Genomic DNA, 20518 nt, shown 5'->3' on the forward strand with positions numbered 1-20518 from the left:
TTTGAACAAGAAATCATCAAGGAAAGCAATCACAACTCCACACGGCCCATAACTCGATGGACTTGGATGTGTAACCTGCCACTTTCATGTGCCGAAATTAAAATGATTGTGGCAAGAATAGCAATGATGACATGGGTTTGTCCCTCCTCCTTCAGCCTTAGAAAACGTAAAAACCCCTACAGAATCTTCTGAAGGAGGTCAGGTAAAAGATCTTTCTTTGTCAAAATAAACCAGTAGAAAACTGGTCCAAGACTGTGCTATACAGCCTTTCCCAAAAAGATGCTCCCCCAAGACTCTTTCTCTCCAAGGATAACGAACTTGAGGGAGGGGAGGGAGACAGTGAGCACAGAGAACTGAAGGAGGGAGGGGCTCCTGGAGACCCTCCACTCCAAACTCAACACTTACTTGCTGTTTCTGCATTAATTACAATAAACTGCTTCATAGCCTAGTGATCACTTAATGGAGCAGCAAATATGGCTTTTTCCCTATAATTAGTCAATGTAATCTACTGCTATTTCCCTCCTCCCGGCCACCCCTTCTCTCCTTCCCTTTCCACCCTCTACACACCAACGTTCACACGCACCCCATCCCCTGCCCAGGATCCACTTATAATCATGATCTTGTTCCCCGTTCCCAGCAATACTTGGTAAACTCCACCCAGTGGACATGAAGCGAAGGGGACCCACACACAGGGGATGCCCCAAGGCATGTGGGGGCTTTCCCAGCCCCGACAATAGGTCTGAGTGTCAGCATCTCCCAGGCCAATGACTGGGAACTGTGTTCATTTCCTGAGCGCTACCAATCTTCTTCCCACTCACAGGACAGCACTCATGGGTTTGTAGATCAAAATCTACTATTCCGTATCCCCAAGCAAAAGGTTCTATGAAAAAGTAACCCTTGCCCCCAATCCCAAGGTTCTCCCTCACTCCCTCCCAGCTTGGGCTCTTTCATGTCTCTGAAGTTACTCCCTCTCTTAGACCATCCAGCCCTGTGCTCCCAGTTCCCACCAAGTGTCAAAGGAACAAAGGCATCTTCAAAGGCTGGGGACACCATCTGAGGTTCCTAACTGAAATGATTTCCCTGCCCTTGAAAATGCAGGTTTTGTGAAATGAAGCTGCTAAAACAGCCCTTTGGCGTGTAGATTAAGGATAACAACACCCTCTTTTATGGCCTGCTTTTCTCTACTCAGACCTCTAAGGACTTATCAACTAACTTCAGATACTCTCATCACCAGCAAGAACAGAACACTTTGTATCTTTCCCATGTTCGAGATGGCTTTAAAATTTTTCTTTTGCTGGTTATAGAGAAAAGAATTCCCATTTTCTCAGTACCACCATACGCCAGGTGCCTTATTTACACTGGCTCATTTAATCCCCACAACTCTATTATTCCCCTTTATTTAAGTGCAGAATTGAGGCCCAGAAAGGCTGGGACACCTTCATAAAGTCACAGAGTTAGTGGCAGTTATCAAGTTTCAAACTAGGTCCCTCTGAGTCCAAAGCCTGTGCTGCCAACAAACCACACACTTTGTTACGGCACATGAATTTGTCTGAATCCAAATTACACTGCAATTCTACCCGAGTCATATATATTCATATGCTTAAACACACAACCACGTGTGTGTGTCTTCTTTTGTATTTCTCAAACACTACTTAAGGAAAAATATGTAAGGCAGAAGACAGCAGTACTTAGAGTTCAACTACTACGTAAGGCTGGCACGGAGCACTTACCCAATCCTGCCACAGGATTTGATCCTTTCTAACAACCCTACAACTCACACACCCATACACTTCCTTTGTTGCAGACACCATTCTAAGCCCTTTATTATGTTAAGTCCCATAATCCTTATGACAACCCCATGAAGGTGATACCATCATCATCTCCATTGTGGATGACAAAACAAAGGCACAGAATATTTAGATAGCTTGCTCAAGGTCACACAGCTGCAGTGGCAGAGCAAGGATTCAAAGTCTGGTTCCAGATTCCATGCTCTTAAATGCTCAGCTAGAACACCTGGAGAGAAAGTAATAAAAATAACGACAGTAAAAATAACATTTTACTGGCCGGGCGCGGTGGCTCACGCCTGTAATCCCTGCACTTTGGGAGGCCGAGGCGGGCGGATCACGAGGTCAGGAGATCGAGACCATCCTGGCTAACACGGTGAAACCCCGTCTCTACTAAAATACAAAAAATTAGCCGGGCGCGGTGGCGGGCGCCTGTAGTCCCAGCTACTCGGGAGGCTGAGGCAGGAGAATGGCGCGAACCTGGGAGGCGGAGCTTGCAGTGAGCCGAGATGGTGCCACTGCACTCCAGCCTGGGCGACAGAGTGAAGACTCCGCCTCAAAAAAATAATAATAATAATAATAACATTTTACTTCAATGTGTAAATGTTACACAAAGACTGATGGGGGAGGGTGGGATCCAGCCTCTATTTGCAGCTTTGTTTTCCCGTATTCTGAGGCCCCAGCCTTTGTGGCATCAAATCATTCACAAGCTAGTTTCATGATTTCTCTATTGTGAACAAATTCTTCTATTGAATCTCTCCTGTCAATATCGGAGATAAGGCCCCGAAGGCCCCAGGAGCAGGTCTCTGGAAAGCTTTTTAGAGCCCCACACAGGGGTAGACGTTTGAGGATGCTTGAGTTCAAACTCTCAGAGCACTTCCCCCGCGACACTTGGGAGTTTTGTCTGGATAGCCCTGAAAAAAAAACAGTCATTTCCCATGAACACAATCAGTCCTTCTCTTGAGATGCCCAGGGGGTCTGATCATCCCCCCTCCACCATCTCTTTACCTTGGAGAAGGACCCAGGTGACTGTTTCCACGGCACCTTCTACTCTAATCCACTGGGGTCATGCTGCAGAGGGGCCGCTTGGAGGGCTCATGCCGCGAATGCACAGGCTTTGAGCAAACAGGATGATGTGGCGATAAAGGCAATCACAACATGCTAAGGCGACGGCCTGCCAAACGCACGCTGCCCAGGCAGGACTTGTGCTCAAAAGAACTTTAATTGAATTCTTTCAGCAAGTGCAGCAGGAAAATTCATAATGAGGTCCCCCCCACTCACACCCCCACTCTGTCAGTCTGTTCTGCAGTTGTGTGAATCCAGTGGAAAAAAAAAATTCATTTTTAACAAGAATATGGGACGTGTGTGGACATTAACCTGAACATCGTGTACTGCAGGGAAAAACAATGATCAAATCCAAGGATTTTTATTTTCAAAGCAATTTAAGTAAGGCATTCTGCCATAATCAGCTTTACTACCCCTATTAGTACAGGAAAACAAGTTCTGAACCTGGCTCCCTAGTGAAAAATGCAAAATTTGTATAATTAAAATTATACTTGTGAAATTCAAACACACTTTAATTTCCTAAGGGCCCCCTAATCAAGTCAGAAGTTCTTACTAAAACCAATTATCTGCTTTGGAAAACAGAAGAGGAAACATATACATGTAGCAATCTCGTGGAGATTCACAGGCCAGTTCTCTCCTAGGTGCGAGCATCCTAATTGGATCCTTTTTCCCCAGGTAGAAGACAGGGTGAATCCACTAGTTAGTTTTTATTAAGTAGTATATCTGAAAGTTGAAACATTTTTTGCTTGTTTGTTTGCCTCTAGCTACAAAAAGGACACATTTGAGAGATGTCCCAGAGGGAACTGAGTTGAAAGGGATTTAAAAAATAGAGTGTATCAGTAAATACACACTGTGTTTCCACCCACTCCACTATACCCCAGGCCCCATCTGGTTATTTTTCTTAAGATGTGGCAGCAGTTTTTCAAAACACTTGACCAGTACTGTTTAGAATGGTCACTCTAATGCCATGGCGAGGAATGGGATGAAAATACTAGCTTCCTCTCCGAAACCAGTTCACAACTGAATCAGGTACTCTCAAACTCCTATCCAGGAAATCAGCAAGACCCAGGTTTTTCACCTTCTTCTACCCGCAATGTTGCAGCTTTTCTTGAGTAACTGGAAATTCTTGCACAAGAGCAACATGGAAATACGGATTACTTTCCAAGACACTAAAATATTTAAGAAGCAGTTGTTGCCATGTTTCATCTATGCCACCAATATGAACTGTTATCGATCTAGGGCCTTTGGAGGGGCGGGATCTATACACCAACAGGTTTTCTTTTCCCCTCTCCCTGGAATTCATTTCAGAAATGAGAATATTGACTTTTCACACTCTTGGTTTGGTGTTCCAACAGTGCCCAGCTCTGTGATGTTGGCCTGACACGCCGCCCAGTCGGGCTCCAGCAGGTATCCAGAAAGTAAAAACAAAATGCCTCTAAGTTGAAAACTTTACTTTTCAGCAGGTGGGAATAAAGGACAAAACTCAACATTCAGGGCCTCCTTAGGGTGGAGAACAGCACAGTAAACCAAACACAGTAACATAGTTAACACCAAATTTTGGTGTTAAAAATTCCATCTGAAGACTTAGGAGACACAACTTGTGCATGCACACACACACACAGGCACCCACGCAAGCATGCAGAGGGAACACTCAGCTGAGAGCAAGTCATGGGAACTGCTACTTGGCTGGTTCCTCGCCTCCCTCCCACCAGAGCGGTCACCTCATTAATGTCACTCAGCATCACATTTTGCTACACTAGGTCTTTCTGCACTCTGTTCCCCTAGGCGGCCCAAAAGCCCGCTTCCATTGTAAACTTCTGTGCTTTAGGAAACTATCAAAAGCTTTGATGGCAGAAAAGAAAAAACTTTTATAGGGCCTCCCTCCTCACTCTTTCCCCTCCTCCAGTTTCTTTTCTTTGGTGCTTTATTCAACATCACTACACACACAAATCATGCTCTGAAAGTCGTTTACAATATGTCAGCTTAAAAAAAAAAAAAAATTGTAGTGGCCCGTCTATTTTGCAATTGCCCAAAGAGAATAATTCATTTCGGTGGAGGGTATGGATGAAGCCCTGAATACATTCCTACACCGTTTTCTGCCCTTCAAAACAATAAAAATGTAAAAACCCAGACGAAGGAAGGCCCAAGGTGGCAGGAACGAGAATCTCTTGACCCCCAAGGAATTTATTCTCCTAGATCTTCTGAAGCACTCTCTCCCCAGAATGCATCATCAAGACCATTTTATTAGATTTTTCTAAACCCTTGAAATTGTCACATAATTGAAACAGAAACAGCAATTTAGAGCTCTTGAATGGATTTCTCAAAAAGAAGACTCTGTGCTTGCCCAACACCCCCGCTCCTTGGCTGCTCATACCCCTAACCTAAATTTAAGGTCCTTGCACACAAAACCCTATTTATCTTATAAATCCTCCCCTGCCATAAAAGTTACACATTCTCCTAACGCCTTAGATTTCAGGACGTTTGAGAGAAACTCATCCCAGACAACAGGCTAAAAAAAGAATCCATTAGCATTAACTTGCCTGTCACAGCCAGTGACAAATAAATGAATGTGATGCTTTCAGATCAGTCATTGGTAGAGCTACCCCCGGGCAGATAAAGACCAGTACAGGGAGAGTGAAGACTCATGGGGAGACCTCTCACACAGCAGTGTCTCAGCTGTTCCCTAGCTGCTCTCCCGGACTTTACTCTCAGAGGCAGCAAAAACACAGGCATCAGATACGGAAAAGGAAATGAATTTCTAATGCCCATCAAGCATCCCCAAGATAAAGGCTGCATGCTATCTCGCCTCAAGAACCAGGACCCCACGAGCAGGCCAAGCCACTGACACAGAATTTTCCCACTGACACAGAATTTTCCAATCTCAGCGTACTGTTCTATCCCTCACCCTAGAAAGGAGCAACAGTGCCCTTCAACCCACAAGCTGCTCAGTTATAAGGTCCTCTGATGATGGAGGCAAGGCTGTCTTTCGGGGACAGTAACAGATGATGAATGCTTATACTACACCCGCAAAGTGCAGCTATCACCCTAGGCCATGCATATGCATTAGCTCAGTTCATCTTACCCTTAGCAATTCTACAATGGAGGGACGGTTGCGATCCCATTTAACAGGTGAAAGTGGAGGTGCAAAACCACTAAGTGACTTGTGTAAAATGCCATCGCTGGTAAGTGGCACTTACCTATGCTAAACAGGCTCTCAGAAAACAGGTAACAAAAATTAACCTGAAGCTTTCCGGCTAGAATATCACAAATTCTATTCCTCAGCCTGAGCATTTTACAGCCATCAGGCAAAGTGGCAACCTCAACTCTGCCCACTCATGTTAGATGCAGCAAGGCTTAGCAGAGAGGAGAACAAAGCCTTGGGATTCAGAGAGACTTTGGTCCAAAGGCCAACCCTGACCCTCGCTAGTTCTGTGGTTCTAGAAAGCTGTTTGCCCTCTCAGGCCCCAGTTTACCCACCTGTCAAACGGAGATAATACCAACTATTTCAAAGGATTGTTGTAAGGATTAAAGAAGATTAAGTATATAGTCTCAGTACTATGCCTATAATATATGAACTCACAACAAATGACAGTCATTATTCTGAATTAGGATTTTTCTTTTTAACTATTCAAAATCTCACAGCTAAGATAAAGCAGGATAGCAGCCAGGCATCCACCCTAAGGCTAACATTCCAGATTGTTGGAAGCCTGGTGCTTTACCTTCAAAAGAAGGGAGAATTGAGGATATCTTGGACCCAGGGGGACATCTGTCCCAGCTGTACCGACCAAGTGAGGTTGCTGCTACAACGCACCACAGGGTGCTCAGGCCCAAGACCACACCTGAGCACCTCATACCACACGGAAAGCAGAGATCATGATTTCAAAGACGCATATTCTTCACCAACCAGCCGCTCAGCCAAAGGCGACCCCAAGCAGATACCATCTATGAAGTCACAGGTCAGACTGCTCTGAGCCACAGGACACCCACACTGGTGTTATACAGGCAATCTGTGATGTTCACATCGAGAAATGGTATCTCACTGTCTACACATGGTGAGGTCATGGTCACAGCTTAAACAAGGACAAAGTACAGAACTTTGGAATTGTATCTATATCATGGTCCCTTGTTAATGAGGAAAAGAAGAGAGGATAGAAGGTAGAAACAAGAGAATGAGAGAGCTCTTTGTAAGCAGCCACACACCCCCAAAGGTAGAGATGGCATCTGCCAAGAGCGTTACTCCTGAAGAAGAAGACTCTGACCAGAGAGAACATAGTCTGAATTAAACTTAAGCCACAAGCCCAGGGTAGAAGTTCTCCAGGCAACTGCATCAGCCATGGTCCTATCAGTGACCCCAGCTTCTATACGGGTCCGAATGAGCTCAGAACATCCCATGGAGCACCCCCATACACCCGCAGAGACACACAACAGGTTCCCCAGCACCTGTCCATTTGCTTTGTCGGGTCCTTGAGGCCTTCTACAAACTGGCTCCAACCTACTTTGCAAGCCTCATGCCAGATCACTCTGCAGTACACACCCTTTGCCACACTGCTGCATACCCTGGTCTTCCCAGTTCCTAGCAGGAAGGAAGAACAGTGTTCCTGCCATTATTCCTTCCTACCTGATCTTCAAGATCTGGGGCAAAGACCACCTCTTCCTAGAAGCTTAGATCGCCCTTCCTCAAAATGCTGTTCCTATCTATTCTATTGGGCTTATCCCATCCTTTCCAGTATCACAGGTCACCCCCGCTTCCCAACCTGGAGCTAATGTCCTTAAAGATGAGAACTGTGTTTCTTCTGTCATTTTTCATTCCCTTTACCTAAATGGAAATCCATGATGTACAAAAGCACAAAGCAAGGGCTAAGGATGGGGTATTTTGTTTGTTTGTTTGTTTGAGACGGAGTCTCGTTCTGTCACCCAAGCTGGAGTACAGTGCCGCGATCTTGGCTCACTGCAACCTCCGCCTCCCAGATTCAAGCAATTCTCTCCCTTAGCCTCCCGAGTTGCTGGGATTACAGGTGCCTGCCACCATGCCTGGCTAATTTTTGTATTTTTAGTAGAGACGGGGTTTCACCATCTTGGCCAGGCTGGTCTTGAACTCCTGACCTCATGATCCACCCATCTCAGCCTCCCAAAGTGTTGGGATTACAGGCGTGAGCCACTGCACCTGGCTGGGGTTTTTTCTTTTTTTTTTTAGTAGTAGTAGTAGTAGTAGTAGTAGTAGTAGTAAAATATGCTTGTGTCCAATGGAGGAGATAAGGCATGAACCTAAATACCGTAAAACTCAGAACAAAGTGCGTAACAACAGTCCCTGATGCTGAGCAGAAACTTGGTAAATAATTTCTGAACTACTGAAAGTGGCAACTGACTGTACGAAATAAATGGCCCACCTCACTCCCGCCATCACTCTTTCCTGGCTTTGGTCATCACACCTGACAGCACATTATGTACTTATCTGTTTGCTCACTGCCTATTTGCCCCACTAGAGCAAAAGTTTGGTGAAGGCAGGAACTTTGTCGTATTCTCCACACTATCCCCAGAACTTTGCACAGTATCTGGCATACAGTCGGTGCTTGTTTGGTGAATAAATGAATGAGTGAATGAGTGAATGCCTAGCACAACATGCAACAGATGTATGTGCTCCATAAGTTTTTGCTAATTTATTATTGTTGGAAGGGGCTTAACCAAAGAAAAGGTAAGTGCTGTGGAAATCCAAAGAAATACGACTGTTTCCACAAAGGGGCAGGGACAGCTTCACGGAAAAGATAATGATGAAGTTGGGCTTTCAAAGAGGGGTCTGCTGTGTACAGAGAAGGGAAGGGCAGTGCAGAGAGGGAAATCTGCAAAAGGACGGGTTTCTCAGAGAAGGGTGAGCATTCAGTTTCAAGGCAGCAAAAACTAGAAGAATTGAGAGAGAAGGTGGAAAAGACCCCAGTACAGATTTTGAAGGACCTTAAGTACCAAGCTAAGACGTTGAGACTGTGTTCCGTGTGCATCAGGAAGCACTGAGTATATCCTGAATCCCTCCAAAAGTGGGTGCACGCACAGAGTTGGCAATTAACAAGGATTAACCCAGCTCTTGTTAAATGAACACATTAGATCAAACGGGAAGACAGAGATGATGAACTACATCTCCCCCGTGTCTTCTCAGGGCTTTCGGCCGAAGATTGTTCGGGTTTAAAAATACAAAATAGGACACGAAGAATGGACGCCGTCCCAAGGGGCACCTGAGATGGTCAGCTGGTTCCTCCGAGACTGCCTTCTCCTCCCTTCCCAGGCAGCAGAGGAGGCTCACCTGTCTGCCAAAAATCATCTGACACAGAAGCTTCGTAGTCTTAGGAGACTGACCTTAACAATGAAATGAAAGCATGTGAGGAACAGCAAAATCCAGGGAAAGGACATTTGTAGGACAAGGTGCCCCTCCTCCTTGGGCTGACACCTGCTACTGACTTGGAACACAGGAAGGAGCAGTGCTCACCGACAAGAAAGAAGCTAAGCCACTAATCCTCCCAGGTCCTCGCTGTTGTGGAAAAGGGCTGCAGACACACCACCACATCCTCGCTGGGAACGAGAAAACTCACTGGCAGGCCGGTTCACGGTGGCTGCCGAGATGACAGCTGCAGAACATCCAAGATGGCAAGATGCTAGAATGACCCGACCCACAGCAGCAAGGGAAGGCCAGATGCCGAAAACTCACCCTTCGCCCTTGAGAAGCTGCCAAGAAACCACTCCCCCAGAACAGGAGGTGTGCGTGTACACGTTTGGGCTGCCATTGCACCCATCTGGATGCATGCTTAGCAGAGAACCTTCCAGGGCCCTGAAGCCACGTCAGAGGAGAAGAGGGGAACAGGAAAACCCAGCTGCTAGCTCAGCCCTGCTACAATCTAACTGTGGACCTGAAGCAACCAACGTACCTTTACTGGGCAGCAGCTGCCTCCACAGGGAAAAAGGCAGGCTGGATTCAGTTCATTCATTTAGTTACTAAACAGTTCCCTGCCCTCAGAGAGCTTACATTCCAATTAAGATTTTCCTTCAGTCATTTCACCATTGTACTTTTTTTTATTCTATTAAAATAATTCTCCGGCCGGACGCAGTGGCTCACGCCTGTAATCCCAGCACTTTGGGAGGCAGAGGCGGGTGGATTACCTGAGGTCAGGAGTTCAAGACCAGCCTGGTCAACATCATGAAACCCCATTTCTACAAAAATACAAAAATTAGCCAAGCATGATGGCAGGTACCTATAATCCCAGCTACTTGGGAGGCTGAGGCAGGAGAATTGCTTGAACCCAGGAGGTGGAGGTTGCAGTGAGCCAAGATCTCACCACTGCACTCCAGCCTGGGTGACCAAGTGAGACTCTATCTTAAAAATAATAATAAAAAAATAATAATCCTATAATAATAAGATCAACAGGCATTTGCGGGATGCTATTTTATGCCAGACTCCCAGTGAAGAATTTTGCATTTATCCTCCAAACAACAGCATGCAATGAGTACTATAATTCTCCCTCTTTTACAGAGGAGGAAACTGAGCCTTGGGGATGCTTAAATGACTCGCCCCTGGCCACCCCGCTGTGACTGAAGGCAACTAGAAATAGGTTAAAGAAGTGAGATCTCCCTGCATCAACAGATGAGGTTCTGGTCTCTAAAAGTTAAGGAAGGAAATGGCAATTGGGAAAAGGTGGGAATGTTTTCTTATACACAAGGATAATTAAGACAGATGGTGAGTACACCCAGACCTCGCTCTTGCTGAAAGACGCTAAGGAGTCTCTTGGTTCCTCCACACACAAGAAAAGAACCCACGAGCTCAAGCAAAACTCTTCCAGACAGCCAACACTCCAGTCCAAAGGGAGCAAAGAAAGAACAGGGAATGATGGATCCTCATCATCCTCATGTCTCCGAAGGCTTCAAATTGAGTCATCTTTTTAGAGGAGCACGACCATTTTAATTTTTAAAAAGATAAGGGGGGGAACTCTTACATATTTTACAAAATGAAATAATCATCTGGAGAAATAGGAAGATATAGAATGAACCAGTCTTCTTGCCCTGATCAAAATATACTTCACTAATTAACAGCCTCTAGTCTCCAAAGAGTCTCCCCACCCTACTTCACTTGAGATGTGAACATTTACACCGCAAAGGGGGACACATAAACTGCAGGATTCAAAACCTTCCTTTGGTGACTCATTAAAACTATGGTCTAAACAGATTTTTATTTATATGATACATTACAGAATATTATGACAGTACTAAGATGAAATCTGTTCTTCACTGCCATGGATTTTCTTTCATTTTAAGTTACCGTTTCTTTCCACTAGTCTTGTTTTAACACCTCCACGGAATATTTCTCTGGCGCGCGTTAGCAAGGAGGGACAGCCAGAAAGCAGAGAAACTCATTTTAACTGAAACACACGCTGACATATCATTTACAAGCTCCTCGCCCAGCCCACGAGGAGGGGCAGGGTTCCCTCTGCCACTGTGACCTGAACACAAAAACACAGAAGTTTTATTGAAGGGAGATAAACGATAAATAAATCAGGCTCAACTTAAAGTTCTACGCTCCTGCCAGCCGGGTTTTGGCCCCCAACACTAACTCCAGTCTGAAATCCCAGAGACCAGGCTCAAATTCTATTGGAAAATAAATGTAGACAGGGAAGACACCTTCTCCCCACCCTGTCCCAATTCTCAACCACCGTACAACCTTGGCATTTACTCTGTTGCCTCACTGGGGTTGAGTAACTCCAGAACCATCTGAAAAGATGGCCTGAGGGGTCGGATGGAAAGATATAAGACAGTGTCACACACTGGTATAACATGATGGGACAAGGCAAATCACCTAGGCCCAGGAACGTAAAACTTCAAAGTCCTGGGCCTCTGGCAATGGTTCCCTCAGCACAGCCTGCTGACCTCTCGGAGCCCATCTCCTGTCACATAACAGAGGGGCCATCCCCTGAGGTACCCCCATAGCATGGCACGTTGGTGAAGGGCCCAGTTCTACAGCCAGGTTGCCTGGGTATGGCTCCTGGACATCCATCCATGCCTCAGTTTCCTCATTTATAAAATGAGCTCATACTGGTACTCTCCTCATAGGGCTGCGTGAGGATTAAATGGGTTAACAAAATCTCTGCAATAGTGCCTGGCACATAAATTCAATTAGTATCATTATGATTACTCAACCTCTCACAGGATTGATGTGAGAACTTAATAAAAACAGCAGTAAAAAGTAGCAGGTTGGCCAGGCACAGTGGCTCCCGCCTATAATCCCAGCACTCTGGGAGGCAGAGGTGGGAGGATAGCTTGGCCCAGGAGTTCAAGACTAGCCTGGGCAACACAGTGAGATCCCATCTCAAAATAAATACATACATACATACATACATACATACATAAAATAGCAGGTTAACGCTTCTATGGCATTACCATGCAACACATCTTTTTTTTTTCCAGTCCCTTTACCTTTATTAATTTATGTAATCTGCAGAAAAACTCTATGAGATGGAAAAACAAAGGTTCAAGGAAGTTAAACGATCGTTCAAATTCACACAGCTAAAGAGTGGCACCATCAGCATCTGAACCCGGGCTGTCCCGCTTGCAAACCACCACCAGAACAGTGATGAGAAAACCGACAAGAAAAATAATGACAATGACAAAGACCTTTGTCGCAGACCACGCTCTTTTACTCTACACAAAAACCTTCTGGGAGAGCTACTGTCATCACTCCTATTTTACAGATGAGCACACTGAGACTGAGAGAAGGTCAGGGACAACAGCCGAATGCCCCAGGAGATGGAATGGAGATGGAGATAATGAACAGCAAAGTCCTCTGTAAAGTGAAGTATGTCATACACAGTAAGGTGTTATTATTAAATCCCTAGAATTCATGGAAAGATGTTCTCCCCCAACTGGTTTCGTGTCAATTCACCTACAAACATTCCAGATGTGGAGCTGAGGGCTGGGAAAGGAATACACACTTTGACAAGTTTGAGAAATATTCTGTCTCGTTTTCAAGTTGAATGCATCACTGCAGAGTGTATTAAAGTGAAATATTGCTTTTCTCGTTTAAAAACAAAGTTAAGGAAGGGGGACAACAAGGGGGAGAGAAAAACAGGTCAAACCCATGGTTTTACCAAGTAAGGGATTTTTCCAGCTTCCCTCTTGGGTAATCTGATCCAAGCTCTGAGTGATCAAATGACTAACCTGGAAATTTGAAGATTCACACTTATGGAAGAAACAGCAATTCTTCCAAACCCAGGAAATACTGCTAACTCTGGGAAGCTCTCTGAAATGTGAAGGATCACAGACAGTTTGGGAAGTAACTAAAACAATAAGGACAATTCCAAAGTTTGTGCTAAGTACAGAAATAACCTCATCTCTTTAGTTCATTAACTCCTATCATTTGTTTAAGCATTAGAAATAAACGCCTTAAGAAAACATTTCATTGCATTTACTTAAAAAGTTGTGTTTCCATCTTTAAAAAAGGGAGAAGAAAGAGAACAAGGAGGGAGAGAGGGAAGGAAGGAGGGAAGAAAGGAAGGAATCAATCAATCAAGTGGTAGGCTCCAGACCTGAAAGTACCATCACAATCACCAACTTTTCCTATATTAATGTGCAAAACCATTCCTCTCTTTACACAATTAAAAGGTTCCACTTCTGGGAGACCATGCGTACAGAAATAAACTGAATTTGCTAAAGTCACAACCCTTTCCGACTTACAATCTGAAGCTTCAACTTTTCCCCTTTCCCTAAAAGAATGACAAATCCAGAAGATACATAAAAACATTTCTTCCAGTGCTACATAGGGAAGAAAAAAAGTAACTAAAAAGTGTAAACGTAACATGTAAGCCATAAGCCCTTCCAATTTAATCGTAGGCTTCATGCAGCTGTGTTCTCATAGCCACACCTGGCAAGCTCAGAGAAAACTATGTTAACGACACACTTCTAAAAAAGTGAAGCCCTATCTCGATTCTTTAAGCAAGTCTTGTAGTGCCACTCCTACAAGGTTACAACATTTTTAGGACTTCTCCACCCAGGCACCAGCACTTGCACAAATAAGAAGCACTGTTGGTTTCAAGTATGCCCTGACTTATCCAACCAACCTACAAACCAAGATATCCACTGCTTCCTCTCTCAGATTTAAGGCTTTATGGGCCTAAGAAGTTGTTTTATCCAAGAAAGGATCAGCTGTTTAGTTAAACTCTATTCCTCTCCATAAACTCCGAGTTGTACCCTCCAAAAGAGTCACAAGGAAATGTTTGACTTTTCCTGATATGATCTTGGAAATGCTTAAAAAGTAAACAGAATACTTGCAAAAAATACTGCAGTGGATGGAACCACGTCCTCCCACTAAGCATCAGACTTGTCCCTGCCCCCAGGTGGATGTTTCGAAGCCACCTTGGGATGGCTAACTTAGAGACGCATGGTTATCTCCACAGGACTACTTGCCCAGCCTGTCCTGATACCCCGAAGGAACAGTGAATACCAGGCTTCAACAGTTCATTGCCAATGCTGTTTGAAACTTGAAATTCTTGGCAAACATCTCTGAGTGCTAAAATCCTACTGTTGATTCTCCTACTTACCTTCGGTTGCGCTCGACGAGGAAATGCAACTTTGGGGTCAATCTGGGAAAAAAAAATAGAAAAGCAGGAGTCAATAAAGTACTTTAAGAAAAGGAAAAAATATATGATTAATCACCTAATTATTCATCACTCATTTCTCAGGCTTATAATTCAGCTTTTAGTAACTTCTCAGGCATCTCAAAAGTTTCCTAGGCCGGGCGCGGTGGCTCAAGCCTGTAATCCCAGCACTTTGGGAGGCCGAGACGGGTGGATCACGAGGTCAGGAGATCGCGACCATCCTGGCTAACACGGTGAAACCCCGTCTCTACTAAAAATACAAAAAAACTAGCCGGGCGAGGTGGCGGGCGCCTGTAGTCCCAGCTACTCAGGAGGCTGAGGCAGGAGAATGGCGTGAACCCGGGAGGCAGAGCTTGCAGTGAGCTGAGATCCAGCCACTACACTCCAGCCTGGGCAACAGAGCGAGACTCCGTCTCAAAAAAAAAAAAAAAAAAAAAAAAAAGTTTCCTAAACTTTGATCTCAACTTAACCATCCCTCCAATAGATCACATAACTAACATAGCTAGCTAGCCTTTCTGAAATGACCCACCATGCATTTCAGTGTGTGATGCTCTTAATAAACTAGATCTCATGTATTCTTATTTAGGCAAGGGCTTCTTCTTCCAGACACTGAATATTAAATGGTATCTGCATCTAATTTGCTATGCGTGGCTGGGAGAAAAGATGGGAGCATCATTATCATTGGGAAAAAAATCATAACCTGAAAATGAAATCTAAGTATTCTCTAGCAGTAGGTAATTGGATGGTATTTCTTGTCCCTGATGATAACTAAACAACACAGGAGGGGAAGGAGATTCCAAAATTTTTTAAAATCAACAACATCCAAAAACTCCCCATAGACATCCAACACAATGCTCTGCTTGAGTTAATTAATTCATTTTAGCAAAAGTAAAGTTACCCAGGATTAATCAAAAAGATCATCTGTTCTGTAGTTATACCTCAAAAGATAAAAAATAATATTTTTTTAAGGAAAGAAAGTGAAGCATGTGAGCTAAAGCCACCTGGATTTTAAAAACAACAGGGAGTAAAAATCTATCAGCAACCTAAACCCAAATTAGAAAGGAAATCTCATCATAGGGAGAGCACGAAAAAAAAAGTTACTGAATAAAAGAAGTAGTCAGAATCTAGCGCAACAAGTAGGGGATTCCCCTACCCCAACCTCAATCCAAATGGAAAAACAGCCTCCAGTCCAAATCAGACACTTGCAAAACGCATGATGCTCAATCAGGGCCTAGCTGTTCTGAACTCAGAACAGTTCTCCCAGAAGCATGTGAATCTAACAGGCTGATGTGAGGGAGGAAAAAAGTGACTGCACAGATAAAAAGAGGAGGTAAGAAATGTGAAAATATTGCCATTGTCGGTTTTCATTCAATTTCCAAATGGCACAAATCTTTGGGTAAAAATTTAATACAGATAGAATAAACACTGATACCGGTTATTTATTTCTAGGCTTTGGCTTTCATTTTAAAATGTTTTCCTTTTAAAAAGTAAATCTGAGCTTTGTTTTTACTTCTGCCATGGGGGCAGGGGGAAAGAGTAATGCTTTGGAGGAAAGTAGGGAGGTGGGGGTGAGGAGTGGGAAGCACCGAGGATAGTTCATTTGTTCCCTGACTTACATCCCCTAGCGTCCCAGCCAGAAAGACATATGAGGATTTCCTGCTGTTATTACAGTGGCTTAACGACCTAATAAAAGTCTGCATTGCGTTCCCTACCTTTAAACATCACCTGAGAAATGAGAGATTACTTTTCAAAAACTAAAATAGACAAAAATCTCTGATCTAGAAGACTACCCTTTCATAAGGATTAACATTACTGCATCTACAGGTGTGTCCAGCACTGACTAGCGCTTGTCTACAAGAGAAATACAACAGGTGTGGATTTTCCATTCTGTTGACCGAACGTAAGACAGAGGTGTCTTTTTATAAATACTCCCCAGAAAGTGTTGTTTTAGTTGACCGGCACACAATTGCAATCAGAAATCACCTTGTTTATGAGGTAACAGGTGTGGGGTATGTTGAGGGAGGTGCCAGGAGCTGGAAGACGTAAGGTGCAATGAAGAAAGTGAAGTACTAAAAAAAAATTAAATCGCAAAACTAAACAGCCAATTCAGAACTCCTGGATGGTGTGTGGCGGTATCAGAGCATTGTATCATGATCGAAGTTCCTCAGTGTGCAAAGTTTACACGCTGAGATCTCTGAAGGAGAGGAAGGGTCAAGTTAGGCATGGCAAATCCCAACCTTTTGCACATCCCTGTCAACTATTTTGTAAAAAACAAACAAAAAAGAAAACTACCAAAAATGAAAACATTAGTTAGTTAGGTACAGCTCTACTTACTGTAGCTACAAGTCCTCTAGGAAAAGACTAGGGTACTATTTTGGATGTGAATGGCCGTTACCTAAACAAAGCTTTTAAGGTAACAGTAAACAAGATCCTCGTTTCCATGTCAATAAACCAACCGCTTCTGCCTCCTGCACTGAACGTTGAAACAAAGTCAAAAGCTAGGTTACACTAAATAATAGTGACCAAAACAAGTCTACAAACAATCAGAGAGGGAAACTGCAGGCTTTGCACCTGATACAGAGGAATATGACCCGCCAGCCACCACAGAAACTAAATACTGTTTCTCCCACCCAGGTAGCAAGAGGGGGTGGATGATAAATTCCCAAATTTGCCTTGAAAAGATTTTCCTCTTTAATTTCACTAGCTTTTTGAAATGGCTAACCAAGAAATCAAGGAGAGAAAAATTCTTCAGACATCCGTTATCGTCCTATAAATGATTTCTGAAATTAAATTATCTAAAAGTACAAAAGGCTGGGCTGCATGCAAGCTATGACAAGTCCAGGACAATTAATAAAGCAACTAAGAGTGTAGGTGGGTTTCTTTCTTAGGAGAAGGCACGCACACCTGATCTCTTTGATCAGAGAAAGAGGGTGAATTTGCAAAATCAATTCAAGTGCACCGAAGGTTGCCAGGTTTCTTTATTTTCTTTCCTTCTCTTCCATTCAATGTTAAAGCCAAAAGGGACTTGAAAAGATCACCTCGGTCCACTTATTTTACAGAAGAGGAAATTGAGACCCAGAGGTAGGGAATGACTTGCTCACTTTCGTAAGAGGCGGATGGAAGTAGAGCCCCATCGCTGGCCTTGTCCCACTACCCCATCACAGAGGAGTGAAGTTCCATGCAACCCAGCACTACAGCCCAGTGTCATCTTAAGGCCTCCGTTTGGGGCAGATATATATTAATAAAAACCGTGGGGAAACTCTTGTAGGCATAAAGGGAAGGGAGGAGAGGCAGGAAGCCCATACAGGGGCTAAATAAAACACTGCACACTCCCCCTCCCGTTAAATGTATTGTTATATGCAGACACTCTTCCCTTCCCCTTCTGACCTCTGCCTGGAGACTTTTCCCCCTTCTACTCTGGATTTTTAAAACTTGTAATGTATAAAAGTACCCACACTCAAATGAAAGGATCTGAGAAAGAAAAGGAAGGAAAAAAAAATCACTTTGAAACCCCCAGGCCTTATCAGCCTTAGATCTCACGCCATCTGGAGTCACCCCAGTGGATGCCCAGCTCAGCTCTGCCGGCCTCCCCTTCCCTTCCCAAACCACATTCCAAATCCCAAGTGCCCCAGGAGGAACCTGTTGCCTGGACCTGTATTTAGCGCCCTCTCCCTTCCTTCCCACTGCTGTCCCCCTTGGCCACAAAGCAGGCTGTGCCTTCTCAAAGCTGATCCCCAGAGCCACAGTTGGGAACGCGTGCTGTGCTTGGCTGACAAAGAAAAGTTGCATTTGCTCTCTGGTGGAGTTTCTCTGCACAGTCCCCAGGCCGGGCAGGCAGACTCTGCCGGAGCCGAACCCTCTCCTCCCCAGGCCTAACCTTGGCAGCATCTGAAGCTGCAATGGGACAGGCTCTAAAAAGAAAACCCCAAAGTCAGCCACGGCAGCAAACTTTTGAATCAACTCGCTAGCTCAGTTTAAACTACCCAGCTCTAGTACAGAAGCAAAAGAAGGCGCTGTCCCTTTAAATGAGGCTGTCAATGCCCAGACCGTTCCTGAAAAGGGGCGAACAACAACAACAAAAAGCAACCTACCGTCTTGGAATCTAACTCATGGTGGGGCTGACCTAATACTTTATCTACACTTGCTGGGTCTGCGAACGTGACGAAACCGAAGCCTCTGAAAGGAGACAAAGAGGGAGAAAAACAAACAAGAAAATGTGACACCATTGAAAGCAACAAGGAGTGAGACCTAAGGCTGAATGAGGAGCAAAAGTTGCCCTCCACGCACCCCCACTCCCACTCCCCTCCTCCAATTCCCCACCTGCCTACAGCCCTCCACCTCGCCAGAAAAAACATCAAGGTTAATGGGGGAAGTGGAACGGGGGCAGGGAGGGTGGAGGTAACTTGGAAAATGCTGGTGCCTCCACTCTTTGGCCACCTCAGTTTCCTCTCCTCCTCCCCTTCCCTTTCTTAACGCTTTGTTTTATTCCGAAGAAAGCCCGGCACTTAGAAGAGATTCACCACCATCTTTCTAAGAGGGATCTTAAGAGTTTGGGGAGCTGGGAGTGTGGGGGAAACATACATTAAGACCAAAAAAAAACTATGCGAAAGTAAATGAAGCTGAATGTCATTTTAAACAGAGAAAAAGAAGCGACGGGAAAATGACTTAAAGCAGAGAGATGGGTATCTCTGTATCCAGAGTTCAGCTCCAATTAACAATAACCTCTGGGGTTACTGGGGGGCGGTGGGGGTGGTATAGAGCCCCGTTCGAGATCAGCCACGCGCCTCAGCCCCATTCTAATCCGCTTAGCTACTTCCGAAGACACCTCCAAAAATAAAACTTCAACTTTGTTCTAAAATAAAGACAAAATCCAGAAGGGAATGGTTTACCTGGAGCGTTTCGTAGTGGGATCTCTCATGACCATACATTCTCTAATTTCTCCAAATTTGCTAAAATAGTCTCTAAGGCTATCTGTAGAGAGAGAAAGAGAGAGATGGGGGGGGGGGAGAGAAGGTGTGGAAAAAAAAAAGCAATGCAAATTTTCATCAAGGACAAAATCCAAAAGTAGTTTTCTGTTGTTATTCTGTTTTGTTTTTGCATTTTTTGCACACGCGGGGGAAATTCGGCAACAGAGGTCGCATAGAGGGCTCAGAAAGGATTTGCTATTTAAAAAAATAACCTTGCACAGGAGAAGTGGGGAGCCAATGGCGGGGGGGGGGCTCCTACACCGGGATAACAAAGAGCAATAAAGAAGCCAAGAAGGGGGGGACCCAGGCGTCCCCCCCTCCCTCCCTTACCTGGTGAGGTCTGCCAGCTCAGTCCACCGATAAACATTTTACTAGAGGGAGAAAACATAACAGAAGTGAGCACCGATGTCAGATCGGCCATTTTGACGTGTAACTTACAAAAGCTAAAAGGAAAGCGGGGGGGAGCGAGCGAGCGAGAGCCGGGAGGTGGGGTGGGGGAGAAGGTGACGGCGAAATGCAATCCAAAGGTGTGTAACTTCCACGGGGGGGGCGCGCGGGAGGGGCGGGGGGGCGCGGGAGATGCCCGGCTCCGCGCACCGCCGTCCCCGCCGCTGCAAGGAGAGCGAGCCCGAGGCGGCGCGGTGGGCAGCGGCTGGAAACTTACCCGGGGTCGTGCTGGGAGTCGTTGGCGCTGCCCGAGGTGCCTTGGCTCCCATTTGCCTCCATATCTGAGCCCCCCCGCCCCCCCACCCCCAAAAAACCGAGCCCCACAGCGATCGGAGCGGAGCGGCGGCCGGCTCCGAGCCCCGAGATCTCCGCTCCCTCCTCCCCCTCCTCCTCCCCCCCGCCCGGGCTCCTCCGAATCTCTCTGCGAGCGGCGGAGCCGGGGCAGCGGCGAGAGCCGTCACACGTGGGCTCGGCTTAGCTCAGCCCCGCTGCCTCGCACACCCCCCGTCCCCGCCCCCCCGGCCCATCACCACCTCTCCCCCTCCTCCTCCCCACCCCCATCTCCTCCTCCTCCTCCCCCTCCTCCCCGGCGCACGTGGGGCGGAGTTCTAGAACGTCGTGTAACCAATGC

At 45.4% G+C, this 20518-nt stretch overlaps 1 protein-coding gene across 11 annotated transcripts in view; it reads right to left on the reverse strand.

The window, feature by feature from the left end:
- Positions 1–20386, reverse strand: part of LOC105476798 (musashi RNA binding protein 2) — a 432533-nt gene extending 412147 nt beyond the window's left edge. For 6 of the 11 annotated variants that reach the window (XR_984257.3, XM_011732999.3, XM_011733000.3 and 3 more), the window contains exons 1-5: positions 20105–20204; positions 19771–19811; positions 19363–19444; positions 18565–18649; positions 14417–14458 (exon numbers count right to left, since the gene is read on the reverse strand). Coding sequence is in view for 9 of the 11 variants with exons in the window: in XM_011732999.3 (XP_011731301.1) it covers positions 14417–14458; positions 18565–18649; positions 19363–19444; positions 19771–19811; positions 20105–20166 (312 nt within the window). In the remaining 2 variants the exon portion in view is untranslated. Of the gene's footprint in view, positions 1–14416; positions 14459–18564; positions 18650–19362; positions 19445–19770; positions 19812–20104 lie in introns of all 11 variants that reach the window. The other 5 variants (XR_984258.3, XM_071082895.1, XM_011733005.3 and 2 more) reach the window with 2 other exon arrangements.
- Between the last annotated feature and the right edge of the window lie 132 nt (positions 20387–20518).

Source organism: Macaca nemestrina, chromosome 17 (genome assembly GCF_043159975.1).
Source record: "Macaca nemestrina isolate mMacNem1 chromosome 17, mMacNem.hap1, whole genome shotgun sequence".
NCBI lineage: Eukaryota > Metazoa > Chordata > Mammalia > Primates > Cercopithecidae > Macaca > Macaca nemestrina.